This window comes from Cavenderia fasciculata (assembly GCF_000203815.1).
Source record: "Cavenderia fasciculata unplaced genomic scaffold Scf_Dfasci-G-p-12c09.r1-3, whole genome shotgun sequence".
In the NCBI taxonomy this organism is placed as follows: Eukaryota; Evosea; class Eumycetozoa; order Acytosteliales; family Cavenderiaceae; genus Cavenderia; species Cavenderia fasciculata.
In genome coordinates, this window is record NW_004457736.1 from 482,578 (window position 1) to 496,515 (window position 13,938).

The window sequence follows — 13,938 nt, forward strand, 5'->3', positions numbered from 1 at the left end:
AGATCGATTGATTGATTGATTGATTAAAAGAGAAGTTTCCAAAAACACAGAAAGTTGCTTTGCAATCATGATTGAAAAGGAGATTACAGATACTCTTCCTTCTTCTTCTTCTTCTTCTTCTTCTTCTTCTTCATCTTCTTCATCAACATCCTCTCCACCACCTCCTCTAAAAGTAACCGATACTAGTACGAGTACCAATGAACCAAAATCATCATCACCAGCAACAAACAATGAAGTTGCTGTTGTGACACCATCAACATCATCTGATGTAGACATGAAAAAACAGTCTTCACCAGATAATAATAATATTGTTATTGTCAATCAAAGTAATAGTAGTAGTAATAATAATAGTCCTGCCATTGCACCAGTATCAACTACGACAGCTACAACTACGACAACAACAAATACACCACCACCAACAACCAAGATTTCAAAAGATATAGATTACAGTAAATATTTTAGAGATATTGATATGTCAATCAGAGGTGATGTGTCACCGAAAAAGGCAATACAACAAATCACTCAGCTCATTACAACCAACTCTGTAACATTGCTCAACAATTTGGTACAAAATGGTGGTAGTCCCTCTCAACAACTACCAACAAACAACTCTGAACTCAATCAATTCTTGATGTATATTCCAAGATACATCTTGTCAGTACTTTGTGTTAAAAAGTATGTAACCAAGTAACAAGTTCTCAATTGGTAAATGTTAGAATCTAACAATAATATTATTTTTTCTTTAGTGTTACACCAGATCTTTTAAATACAATTGGAGATTTTTTAAAGGCCTCCATTGAATTGGCCATTGATACAATTCATTTTGATATTCCTGATATGTGGTCTTCGATCAACCGTATTCTAAGCCCAGGTCATCATTTTTATAAATTGGATTTTGGTACAAAAGAAACAAAAGAACATTCAACTTTAAAAGTAAAAGAAAGAGAAAAATGTATCAACTACAATATATTAATATCTATCTTTTTTTGAAATTTTTTTAGAAACCACAAGATGTACAATCCAATTTTTATTATACTATATTGTTATTATTGGCTGAAAGAAATTTATTTGATCATATCTTATCCCTAACATCAACTAAACCACCATTATCAAAATTAAGAGTTATATTAAAAACTTTGGTCACTGTAAGAAAAAAAAAAAAAGTAATAATCATTTCTCTAAAGTCATTTATTAATCTATTTTATTTTTTATTTTTTTTTAGATTAGAGAATATATATTACCAAGTTTTTTAAATGAATATGTACAAAAAGTAAAGGATGTAGTATTTGTATACTTTTTAGATATATTCTTTGAAGATTTACCTGGCAATGATAAGGAATCATTCAAGGATATTTGTCACTCTATACAACAATTATTGGCAATCGTTATGGCACAGAGTGAGATTTCATCCATCTTTCAAGAGTTTGATCTCAACCGTGCTTTAAAGTGTTTCCAAAGTTCAAATCTTGAAAGAAAGTTGCGAGGACTTCGTTTCATTAAAAAGTCTGCAAAATGGGTCAACAAGGATCAAGGTGGCAAAGGATTTGGTCTTTCAAACTTTCTCAAAAAACAAAAATCAAATTCCTCAAAAAATAACAAAGAAGATGCTATGAATTCTAGTACTGGAATGACCAATAATAATAATAATAGTAATAATAATAATAATGGTAATGGACAACAACAACAGCAACAACAACAACAACCTCCAATTGATCAACAATTACTTTTAAATTGGGTTTTAAAGAATGAAATAGTTGAAAACTTTTGTAAAATTAGTGATCAACCAGATATTATGACAAATGGTATTCATATTATGATCTTTCTTTGTCATTCTGGTAAATTGGAAAATCATCATTTAGAATTATTATGGAATTCTTCAATTGTAAGTAAAAAGAAATGAAAAAAAAAAACAAAACAACCAAACTTATATATATATTCTTTTTTCTTAGGGAAAACATGAATCTGTAAAAAATATAATTTACATGTCAATTTTAGAATTGGTTGGCCATTTAAATATTAAACAATTGGATTATTTCTATGAATATTTTAACAAGACTTTGATCAATAGTCTCAAAGCATCAGATTTTGACAATGAACTTTTAAACTTTATCTTTAACTTTTCGAGAATCTCGATTCAACATCAAGAAAATATTCTCACCTTGAAGAAATGTTATGGTGTCGATATATTTTGGAGATTAATTCAAGATAATGATAGTCAAATCGCTGATCAATATACTCAAACTCTTTGTACAAAATCAAAATCTTATTTAATTTCATTATTAAAATTACAAGAATGTATTGGTTTAAGGTAAATCAAAAACAAACAAATATAAAAAATCAAAAGAGAGAGATTAATACTAACTTTTTATTTACTTATTTATTTAGAACACAATATATTGATCTTGCAATTGAAAATATAAAGAATAATGTATCAGTAGTACAATCATTATCATTGATTGTAAATATAGTAGAATTGTTTGTAGCAAAAAAACTGCGATCGGTCATCGAGTCGCTCGAACAAAAGAGTAAAATCTTTGATATCTTTTTCAAGGAGATGGCAGCCTATAAAAAGACTGTCAGTGCCAAGGTTAAAGGTACTCTTCACGCCACCCCAGTCAATCAGACCGTGTTTTGTGGTCTGTTTCCCCATCTCTATCAAATCCAAGCTAGATTTGATTTTCTCGAATTCCTCTTGTCACAATCGTCGATCATGTTGAATGTGCAACAAGTCGATGTCATGTGGGACGCATTTGTCACTCATCATCTCACCGAAGAAGAGAGCGAGATATTCTTTTCGTGGCTCAAGAGCACGCGTATCGCTGGACGTGATCGCGTTGCATTCCACGAGAATGTAGTCAAATACCTCTTTATCGAAAAGATGTCTTCACTCGACTGGACATCTCTCACTCCCACTTCCTATGCTGTATTTGAAAGATACTTTTTCTACATCAATGATAAGAGTGGTAAACTTAAAAAGGCAACATCTCTATTTGGTGATAGTATCTTTTCAATTAATGGTAATAATAATAATGTAAATAATAATAATAATAATAATACTCTACAAGTTCCACAACAACAGCAACAACAACCACCACAGCAACAACAACAAAATGGACAAAATGGACAAACTCAAAATGGTCAACAAAAGAATAATAATTCACCATCGCCTTCTCCATCTCCAATGACTTCACCAAATATTCAATCGGCGACTGCACCACCATCACCTCAATTATCAGGTTTATCGTCAATTACACCATCTGGCATACCAATTGCAACTGGAAGTGGAAACAATGATTATGTACCAAGCGACTATTACATTGTTTCGCTTGATTTGGTTGGAGTTGCTCATTTATGGTCGATAGCACTTACCTCACTGAATAGTGAGGTCAGCATCAATGCAATCAATACACTCAACATTCTCTACCAGAATGGAGAGAATCCCAAATCGATCAAGTTCAAAGAGGAATACTTTAGAATTTGCATGGACAATATCACAAAGAGTCTAGAAACTGTCAAGGCGACATCTTCCCACGACCGACGTGTATCATTTAGTTGTCAAGGTAACATTAACCGTATTTGTCGTTCATTACATATGGTCAAGTTATTTATCAATGATCAAACCAATGGTGGTAACAACAATAACAAGAACGAACATGCAATATCGATACTAGCACCACAATTTACAAGAGATCAATCACAACCTATTTCATTTTTGGTGAAATTGGATCGTGGTGATGCATATATTATTTCGGATATTTCTGGTACTGATACAATGAGAATGTTGAAGCGCAAGGTAGCCAATATCTATGGACAACCCAAACCACCCGTTCGATCGCTCAAGGTATATCTCGGTGACAAGGAGATGAAAGATGACGACAAGTGTCTTGACGAATACAAAATATTTGATTCAACTGGCCAACAACAATACCCCATCCTGGTCAAACGAACCATTCAACCACAGCCACAACCACAACCACAAAAACCAGAATCTAAAAAGAAAAAGGACGACAAGAACAAAAAAGATGATCCCTCTAAAAAGCAAGAAGACAATGATGTGAATCAACAACTACTCGACGACGATGATGATATCGATGTTTTGGATGATACACCAGTAGTTTCGATGGTTTTGGAATCACTTCAACACCAACTTGGTGGTTTTGGTTTGATTGGTGATGTGTTGCTTCGAAAGGTACAAGAACCAAAGTCTAGAATAACCAATGGAAAGACAAAGATTGATCAATCACCTTCATCGATCCTCATCTCAAAGCCATCAAACTTTGAACAAATATTTAATCTCTTGGACTTTGACAATGAGATTGCCGAGTATGCTTGGAATGTTCTCAGCGATCTTCCAATCAATCCAAAGATTCTATCAGACATTAAATGTCTAAAAGAGGAAGTGTCCTCTCTTATCCCAACCAATGCTGGTATCTACAAAACCATCTACTATCTTCGTGTACTCGATAGTGTTTTTGGTGACAGTAACCCTACCACCACATCTCTTGGTAGTGATATTCGATCCGATCCAAATGGCCCACTTTCTCAAGAAGATTTCAAAAATAGATTCATCAAAAGCCGTGGAATCAACTATCTCACTCAAATAGTTATTGATACTCCAATTCATTCTCAAAAGGGTAATCTAAAGTTATTTTATCTTTTATTAAAAAATATTTTTACTATTGCTCTTAGTATGTTTTAAAAAAACAAAAAAAAATGAATAGATAGAAAAAGTAAGAGGTAAGAATATTAATTTATTTTATTTTATTTTATTTATTTTAGTAAATACAAATGAAAAAAGTAATTATGGTATGAGTAAATATACATTTAGAGGAGAGACTTCATATATTTTGGAGGCACCTCAATTTATCACAAAGGTACATCAATTGGTATCATCAGTTTCAAAGTATCAATCATTGAATGAAAGTCTAGATTTCAATATGGTTTGTCAGTATGGTATGGAGATATTGGCAGTCAGTGTAAAGAGTGCACCAAAGAATCTAGAGATGAATCTAAACAACAATAGTACCGATTGGAATGAGTGGATCAAAGCTCTATTGTTAGAGTGTGTTGACCCTCTTGTTCAAACAAAGGCATCCAATTTAATATTGAATCTTACCATTAGTAATGAATCATCATCTTCTTCTTCCTCTTCATTGACCTCCAACTCTAATGGAAATAGTTTGACCTCTTCAACCACATCTACCAACTCGCTGGGTGGTAAACAAGATTCTATCGATAGATCACTCTTCTTTTTGTCAAAGATGTTGTCGTTCCTTCCTACCATCAATCAGTACTATCATACTGCCGAACAATTCTTTTGTCTTTTATCAGAGTTGCTAAATATTGGATATCCAACTTCTTCCCCATCTCCTTCACCCAAACCAAATCATCACAAGAATAATGGTATTGACAATGCTGTAGTAACTGCCACTGACAGTGACTCTAGTACTACAGGTGATGATAATGTAAGTGTTGATTCACTCAAGATTCCACATACTCATGGCGATCGAAACGAGTCACTCAACTTTGTAAAGAGTCTGTTGTCCAAGTTGATCACTGAATTGATCAATATGCCAATCCGTGAGATCAGCTCTACTCAACGCAAGGATCATATCTTGGTGGGTATCGTCAATGTCATTCGTAATTTGGTGCGTAGACGTCCGTCACTCAAGATTCTGTGCAAGGAAAAGAATCTCATCCAAATCTTGTTTAAGAACTGTCTGTTCAAGACGCCCACTGCACATGACCACGTACAAGGAAACGGTGTTGCCATGCCGCCACTCTGCAAAACCAAAGAGTCGCGTCTTGCCTGCTTTAGACTGCTTCGTGATCTCTCCAAGAATGATCCCAACAACTTCTTCCTCGTCGAGAGACTAATCACAGAGGAGATTGACCGTGTCGATCCAAATGGAGATTGGAACTACAGTCCGGTTGACAAGGAAAAGACAATGTACAACTATGTCGGTCTCAAGAACCAAGGTGCCACCTGTTACATGAACTCTTTGATCCAACAACTCTACCACTCCACCGGTCTCAAACAAAGCTTGTTAAGCTTGAGTGTTCCAAAACCAAACTTTAACTCATCACCAAAACAACAACTCGAGAACAAGACGGCTGATGAAAAGATGGGAGAGATATCGATTACTTCACCACCAACATCACCAACTCCACCACCAGTCAAAGATCAACAACAACTATTAAAGGAACTAAAGGATCAACAACAAAAGGAAATTCAACAATTACAACAATACCACATGTTGACACAGATCCAATTGTTGTTTATGTACTTGCAAGAGAGTACAAAGCGATACTATGATCCTATTGGATTCTGTAAATCAATTGTAAACTATGATGGAACACCAATCAACCTGGGCATTCAAATGGACGCATACGAATTCTTCCATCTCTTCCTTGACAAGTTGGAATTTGCCCTCAAGGACACCACATTGGCAGGATCAAAGACACTTCTCAAGGATGCCTTTGGAGGTGTATTGACCAACCAGTTTATTCCCAAAAACTGTAGTCATCGTTCACATTGTGAAGAACCATTCTACTCGATTTCACTTGAAGTTAAAAACAAAAAATCCCTTTTGGAATCATTGGAACTTTTCATTCAAGAAGAAAGTCTAAAGGATTATAAATGTGAACAATGTAATGATCGTGTTGAAATCACTAAAAGATGTTTAGTCGATAAATTACCAAATTCGTTAATCCTTCATCTTAAAAGATTTGAATATGATGTAAGTAGAGAAAAAGTAAAAAAAGAAAAAAAAGGAAATATATATATATTCTAATTGTTTTTATTTTGTTTCTATTTAGTTGGAAAATATGAGAAATATTAAATTGAATGATTTTTGTGAATTCCCATTACAATTAAATATGGCACCATATACAAAGGAAGTAGTAGAGATGAGAGAAAATGGATCATCTGAATACTTTACAATGGATCAATCCGATTATGTCTATGACCTAAGTGGTATTGTTTTACATGCAGGTACTGCAGACTCTGGACATTATATTACATTGGTCAAAGATGTCTATGGCAATTGGTTCGAGTTGAATGATACCTATGTTCAACCATACGATTTCAGAAGAATGCAAAGCGATTGTTTTGGTGGCTACGATGAAGTCAAGGAATTTGACAAGGCTCAACAAAAGTATGTACAAGTTCGTCGTCCAAAGATCTGTAATGCCTACATGCTCTTTTACAACAAAACAGCTTCCTCTGCTGCCAATCAACCTGGTCACCATCGTACACCATCCTTGCCATCAACCATCTCAAAGGATATCCTTGACACTGTTTGGAATGAAAATAGAGCATTCCTCTTGGAAAAGTATCTCTATGATTTGGACTTTGGTACATTTGTTTGGGATATTGTTAATCTTTATCATAATCCAACTTTTGATCAAATTGTTCCTTATCCTTCCCCTTATAATACAATTAATGAATATGATGGTAAAAAAACAAACAAAAAAATAATAATTATAATATCCTCAACAAAAATATTTATTCCTTTTTTTTTTTTTTTTGTAGCAATATTATCAAGTTTAAAGTTGGCAACAAAATACTTTATAGAAATATATTCACATTCAAAGGAAAAAGGATTGATTGAAGTATGGGCATACCATCTAAAGAGATTGATGAGAGATAGTCAACAAGGAACTGAATGGTTCTTGAGATACATTGTGGAGAACCGTTCAATTCTCAAGAGTATCTTGTTGGGTTGTTACTTTGAAAAGACCCGACATGTATTTGTAGATATTATCTCGTTTGCTGTTACACTTCGCAAGAATACAGAAGAGAACAAGGATACTCGTATCCCATCAATCATTGCACTCTTTAACTCGCTCATTGAATTGTGTAAATTGTTCAAGGACTACCCAAGAAGAACCATCCAACAATTGTTTGCACTCTTTTTCAATGTTGTGCAATCACCAATGGACAAGGAAAGAGAATATCTCTTGCAACGTGGTATCATCAGCAAGCTGATCGAATCCTTTATTGGATCCTACCCCATTCCAACCTTTGGTAGTTCAACTTCCAACAACAATACTGCATCATCCAATACTACTAGCAATAGCAGTAGCAACAGCAATACTACATCATCATCTAATAGTGGAGGATCAATCTTTTCAACCAATCCACTAATGGGAACAATGTCCAACAATAGTAGTGGAATCGGTAACTTTTCATCTGGAAGTAGCGGTGGTGTCAGTATGATGATGGAGAATAACAAGATGGTCGATTTCCTCAGCTTCCTCATTCGATGCTGTCAACCTTCTTTGACTGCCACCCTCATCCCATCGCAGCTCAACAGCTACCCAGCTGAAAAGGATAGAACCAAACCAGTTATCCATATTATAGCCGATCCAAATGCTATACCAACCACCTCACCATTTAGATTTGGAGGAGTACCAACAACAAACCAACACTGTCTAGTATTGAGTGACTCTACATTGGTATCTATCTTTTCAAAGGCGTTCTTGGTCAAGATCATCAAAGAATATGGATGGAACGAACACACCAAGATCATGCTCAAACATCTCTGTTGGAACAACAAACTATTCACCAGCAACATTTTCTCCATCACCAAGGAAATCATATTAAAGTCATCGGCCAATGTCTATCCATTTATCGTTCCAATCCTCACATGTCTTTTGGAGATGCAAGACGGGCTTGCAGAATGGCGTATCGAGTCTATGATGGATTCCCTCATCAAATTGCCAGACAGCATGACCTATCACACCGATGGCAGAGATTTATTCATCCGTTATCTCGCATCCATCACTGGAAACACTAACAATTATTTCGGTGTCCCAAGACCCATTTCAACCGAAGAATTCCTTGCTTGGAAATCAAAATGTAAAGAAAAAATTACCAAAACTTTAAAAGAATATTATTATAGATAAAATGAAGAAGATAATAATAGTAATATAGTAAAAGAAGAATATATATAATGTATATAATGTTTTCTTTTTGTAGAATAATAACAACATCCCGAAAATAAATTAAATATTTAAAATAACCTCTCTTTTCTACTGCGTTCCCTTTTTTTTTGATTGATGTTATATACAAAAATTATAAATTATATTTTTTTTAATATTATTATTATTATTATTAGATCTATTTCTTTCTTGCCAACTTCCAATCCTTGTTTGATTTGATATTTGATTTCTTTAATGGTTTTTGGTCCTTGTTTGCCAATTGTCTAATATGTTTACCCAAATCGGATTCAGCCTTTTTCAAACCATCTCTTCTTTCGATTCTAGCGTTTAATTCCTTGTAAGAGGTGGTTGTCATTGCCTCGATTGCTCCTAATTTGGGAGCAGAGTCTGGATTTACGAGTAACTTGCCCTCACGAAGTTTAGATAATTTTGGAATGACAGATGATCCCGACTTTAAAGCCTCTGGGATTGTATCGTAATATTTAACTGCTGAAAATTTCTTTACCTCTTTGTCACCATCTACAAAGATTACTGTTTCTGATTGTTTCAATTTTGAATCTAAATATTGTAATTCTGATTGTAATCTTTCAATTTTCTATAGATAATAAAAACAATTTGATGAGTAAATTGATTGATTGATAAATGTATTATGACAAACAAAACACATACTTTATCTTCTGCTATTCTTTTTGATTGTAAATATGCTCTATCGTGTGTCTTTGCGTCTATAATTTGATCTTTCGATGCACTATTCCCACTATGTTTGTAATGTACTCCATACCTAAAAAAAAAAAGATTAAATAGAAGTTAATATTCAGTTGTTTGATTCCTATCTTATCTTATCTTATTATCATACTATAATCTTTGAGTTTATCATTTTAAAGTTGAATTCATCTGGGTTCTTTAAAGCAGCCTTGAGCTTTAACTTCTTTAAGAGGTCTCTCTTTTTGTTGAATCCTTTGCACGCTTAACATAATCTTTCTTTCTCTCCAAGAAACCTTTGTGTCCCAATGGAGCAGGTCTCTCTTGCTTTACTCTATTTGGGAGTAAGTTCTTTATGTTTAATGACATTCTCTATGTATAAGTAGGTTGTATGTATGTATCTTTATCTCTTTTTAATAGATAGATAGATTGACAGTTTTGTCGTTCGTTTTCAAAAATAAAAATAAAATTGCAAAAAACAAATTGTCAAAGCAAAAAGAGGTATCATTAATGGGTAGACTACGAAGACAACATTAATAATAACACACAACACTCTGTTATCTCAAAAGAGAGATATATATATAAATATATAGAGAGGTGATGGATGGATGATGATGAATGATTTAGTACATGTATGTGGTGAGTGGGTTTATTCGTAATATACATATATGGATTGGATGACACACAATCACCAACAAAACAATAAACATTGTCGTCTTATTTATTAATCACAACTATCTATTTAAATATTTGTTCGTTTTGGATCTTGTTTGTGGTGGAACGTGAGTTTCAAATAATTTGGCTGATTATTGTCGCCAGAGTGATTAAAAAAAAAGAAGTGTAACATTATTGTAGTCGTAGTTGTAATAGGTAGCAAAGAAGAGAGTGCATTGATTGATTGATTATCGAGTGTACTTATCTTGTTCTAGTCATTCTTTGTCACGACCCAGATAGATAGATAGATAGATAGATAACAACAACAATAGTAGTATTTAGATCATTTAAAAATGGGATCACAAAATTCTAAAGATTATGCTACAAACTATAAAAGGTATATACATATATATATCGATAGACAAAAAGAAAGGATGTGATCAACAAACAATTATTAATACTTCTTCTCCCTCTCCCTCCAAACAAACAAACAAACTATAGTGGCAGTAAATTTGATGAAGTCATCAACCAAGATAGCGAATCAATATCGTCTTCCTCAACCTCATCAAAAGAGGCAAAGAAATATAGAAGATATACTATTCATCATAAAACCTATAATCATGATTTAAATATTGATAGTAGTAGTGGTGGTGGTGGTAGCAATAATAATAATAATAATAGTGTCTCAAAATCTAGTAGTAGTACAACCACAGAAAATACATTATCACAGTCAACCCCCTCCACAACAACAACATCCCAATCCCACCAACACCAACACTTTACAACTTCAGATAAAAATAATAATATAAACAGTAATAATAATAATAATAATAATAACAACTCTACTAATAATACTAATAATAATAATAACAACAATCATATTAATAATAATTCTAAAAAGAGTAGTAATAGAAGAGAGAAATCAAAAACTATAAATCTTGGAAATTATAATAACAATAATAGTAGTGCTACTAGTATAGGCAACAATACCAACAACACTAGTTTGAATTCCATAACAAATAGTGCATCTTCTTCTACTTGTAATCTGACATTTGACTCTTCGTTATCGATATCGTCGGGACTGTCAGCTGGAACAAGTTATTCATCGGTTGATATTGCACTTGGAAAAGAGTCATCGTCCTCGTCGTTGTCTAATCAACATTTCAATCGTACTCGTTCCAGATCATTAAATATTTATAACAACAACAACAATAACAATACCACTTTAAGTAGTTGTATGGAAGAGGATAACAACAAATCAAAATCAACCAAAAAGATCAAAGGAACAAAATCAAAATCAAGTACTGCATTATTCAAGTCTATCACTTTAAGAGGAAAAAAGGATAAAGAAAAGGAAAAAGAAAAAGAGAAACCAACCAATAACTTAAAGGTTTCAAAAGAAGAAGAAGAGGGAGGAGGATTACCAACAGTAAAGGAAGAACTAAAACAAGAGGAAAAGAAACAACCATCTCCTACCAAATTTATTCCAACAGTTGAAACAAATAATCATTTTATTGAAGAAGAAGAAGAGGTAATCAACGTCAACGATAACCTAGGACTTGAACCATCATCATCATCATTATCTGGTGAATTTAAAGAAGAGGAATATTATCATCATCATCAAAACGACTATAATTATAATTCAGAAAATAATAATTATCAATATTGTTACGAATATCAAGATCAAGAAGAACAATATCAACAACAAAACCAAGAAGAATATTTTGAGGAAGCCAATAGTGTTTATATTTCACCACCACCACCAAACAAGAAACCACCTCCTTTACCACCCAAAAACTTTAAACCTAAACTATCGATGGATCCAATGTCACCGCCACAACAACACGATCCAACGTTGAATACATTGTCTCCATTGTCACGATCCTCTTTACTTGGTCGAAAGCTATCTTCACTCTTCCCACCATTGGAACCATCGATGCCATCACCATGTAGCTCACAACGTAGTTCAATCGAATTAAACTACCTCAAAGAGATTCAAAACTATGTTTTATTGGAAAAGATTGGAAGTGGAACATTTAGTAATGTTCATCTATGTAGTCACAAAGATCACGACTCTAAACGATTTGCAATCAAAGTTATCGATAAATCACTTGTACAAATGATTGCTTCACATACAGACTTGGATGTAACCACTGAAGTCAATATTTTAAAGAGTCTCAAACATCCAAATATCATTCAATTACATGATCATTTTGAAACTGAAAATAATTATTATATTGTTATGGAATTGTAAGAAATAGAAAAAGAAGAGGAACTATAGTATTAATATTAATATTTCTTTTTTTTCTATTCTCTTTAGATTAAATGGTGGAGAATTATTATATAATATTGAAAATAATTCAAGTAAACAAGACCAAAGTAGTGTAAATTATACAGAAGATTCGGCGAGAAAGATTATTAAACAAATTGTACATGCCATTGATTTCTTGCATCAACAAAATGTGGTTCATCGAGATTTGAAGCCGGAAAACATTCTATTTAGAGACCATAGTGATTTTTCGACTTTAAAGATTATCGATTTTGGTTTGGCAGCCTATTACAACAACGAACCATTGGTAGATGTTTGTGGAACACCAGATTTCCAAGCACCAGAGATGATAAAGAGACTTGGTTATTCATTCCCAGTCGATATTTGGGCAATAGGTGTCATCTTGTACATTCTCTTATGTGGTCATCCACCATTCCAAGCTAAAAACTCGATAGCTGTCATGGCATTGATTATGCGTGCAGAAATTAAATTTGATCAAGAGGTTTGGTCAACCATATCTCCTCTGGCAAAGGATCTAGTCATCAAAATGCTAGAACCAGACCCTTCAAAAAGACTTACCATACAACAAATTCTTGATCACGAATGGATCAAGGTAGAACCAACAACTGAAACTGACTCTCCAAGAATTGGTCCTCAATTCCATCGTCATCTACGTCGTTACAATTCTCAAAGATATTTTAAACAAACTGGTGATGCTATATTAAAAAGTCAAAGGTACGAAATCAAACAACATATTATTGAATATTCAAAGGAAAGGAAGGTTGTATTAATATCAATTTAATATTTTATTTTAGGTATTCAATTTATGCATTCCCACCACCTTTATCACCAATTCAAACTCCTTTATTTAATAATGGTATTGGTCATTTAAAATTACCAAATATTCTTGATCAATAATATAATAATAACAAATAATCTCTCTCTGGGTGTATAAAAATAATTTATGTAATACTAAATATCTCTCAACTTGTACAATAAAATGGCTGGATTTTGGACTTGTGATTTCCATTAATCCATAGTACTATTTTAAAACTATATCTAAATAATTTGAAAAAAAAAAGAAGGATATGTCGGGATCACCTCGGTTTATTATAAAATAAACAGATTAATAATTTTGGGTAGGGGTAGATGGAGTCGGGATGTATGATGGAGGGAATAAATAATAAGAGATAACATATATGTTGAATATTTAATTAATTAAATTAAATCAAGTATGTTTTTTGTTTGTTGACGATTACAATTACAAATGGTCGAGATTGATTGATGGGTTATTTCTCAAACATTATTTGTTTGTCGAGAAGCCCATGATGATTGGAAAATGATTGGTTGGGTTGAGTTGAGTTGGG

At 33.2% G+C, this 13,938-nt stretch overlaps 3 protein-coding genes across 3 annotated transcripts; 2 read left to right on the forward strand and 1 right to left on the reverse strand.

Annotated features, from left to right (window-relative positions):
- Window positions 1–67: 67 nt before the first annotated feature.
- DFA_06094 (uncharacterized protein) lies at window positions 68–8,910 on the forward strand (the record flags this gene model as incomplete). Its single annotated transcript, XM_004361750.1, has 9 exons — window positions 68–675; window positions 747–933; window positions 1,002–1,145; window positions 1,223–1,882; window positions 1,950–2,308; window positions 2,386–4,688; window positions 4,780–6,740; window positions 6,820–7,456; window positions 7,535–8,910. 9 exons carry the CDS (start codon window positions 68–70, stop codon window positions 8,908–8,910), a joined length of 8,235 nt encoding a protein of 2,744 aa, XP_004361807.1.
- A 214-nt stretch (window positions 8,911–9,124) lies between these two features.
- On the reverse strand, window positions 9,125–10,017 carry utp11 (U3 snoRNP protein; the record flags this gene model as incomplete). The annotated part of the gene is made up of 3 exons (XM_004361751.1): window positions 9,125–9,541; window positions 9,616–9,727; window positions 9,977–10,017. 3 exons carry the CDS (start codon window positions 10,015–10,017, stop codon window positions 9,125–9,127), a joined length of 570 nt encoding a protein of 189 aa, XP_004361808.1.
- Window positions 10,018–10,655: 638 nt separating this feature from the next.
- On the forward strand, window positions 10,656–13,489 carry DFA_06096 (putative protein serine/threonine kinase; the record flags this gene model as incomplete). Its single annotated transcript, XM_004361752.1, has 4 exons — window positions 10,656–10,699; window positions 10,804–12,552; window positions 12,623–13,306; window positions 13,387–13,489. The coding sequence occupies 4 exons, from the start codon at window positions 10,656–10,658 to the stop codon at window positions 13,487–13,489; spliced, it is 2,580 nt and encodes an 859-aa protein (XP_004361809.1).
- Window positions 13,490–13,938: the final 449 nt, after the last annotated feature.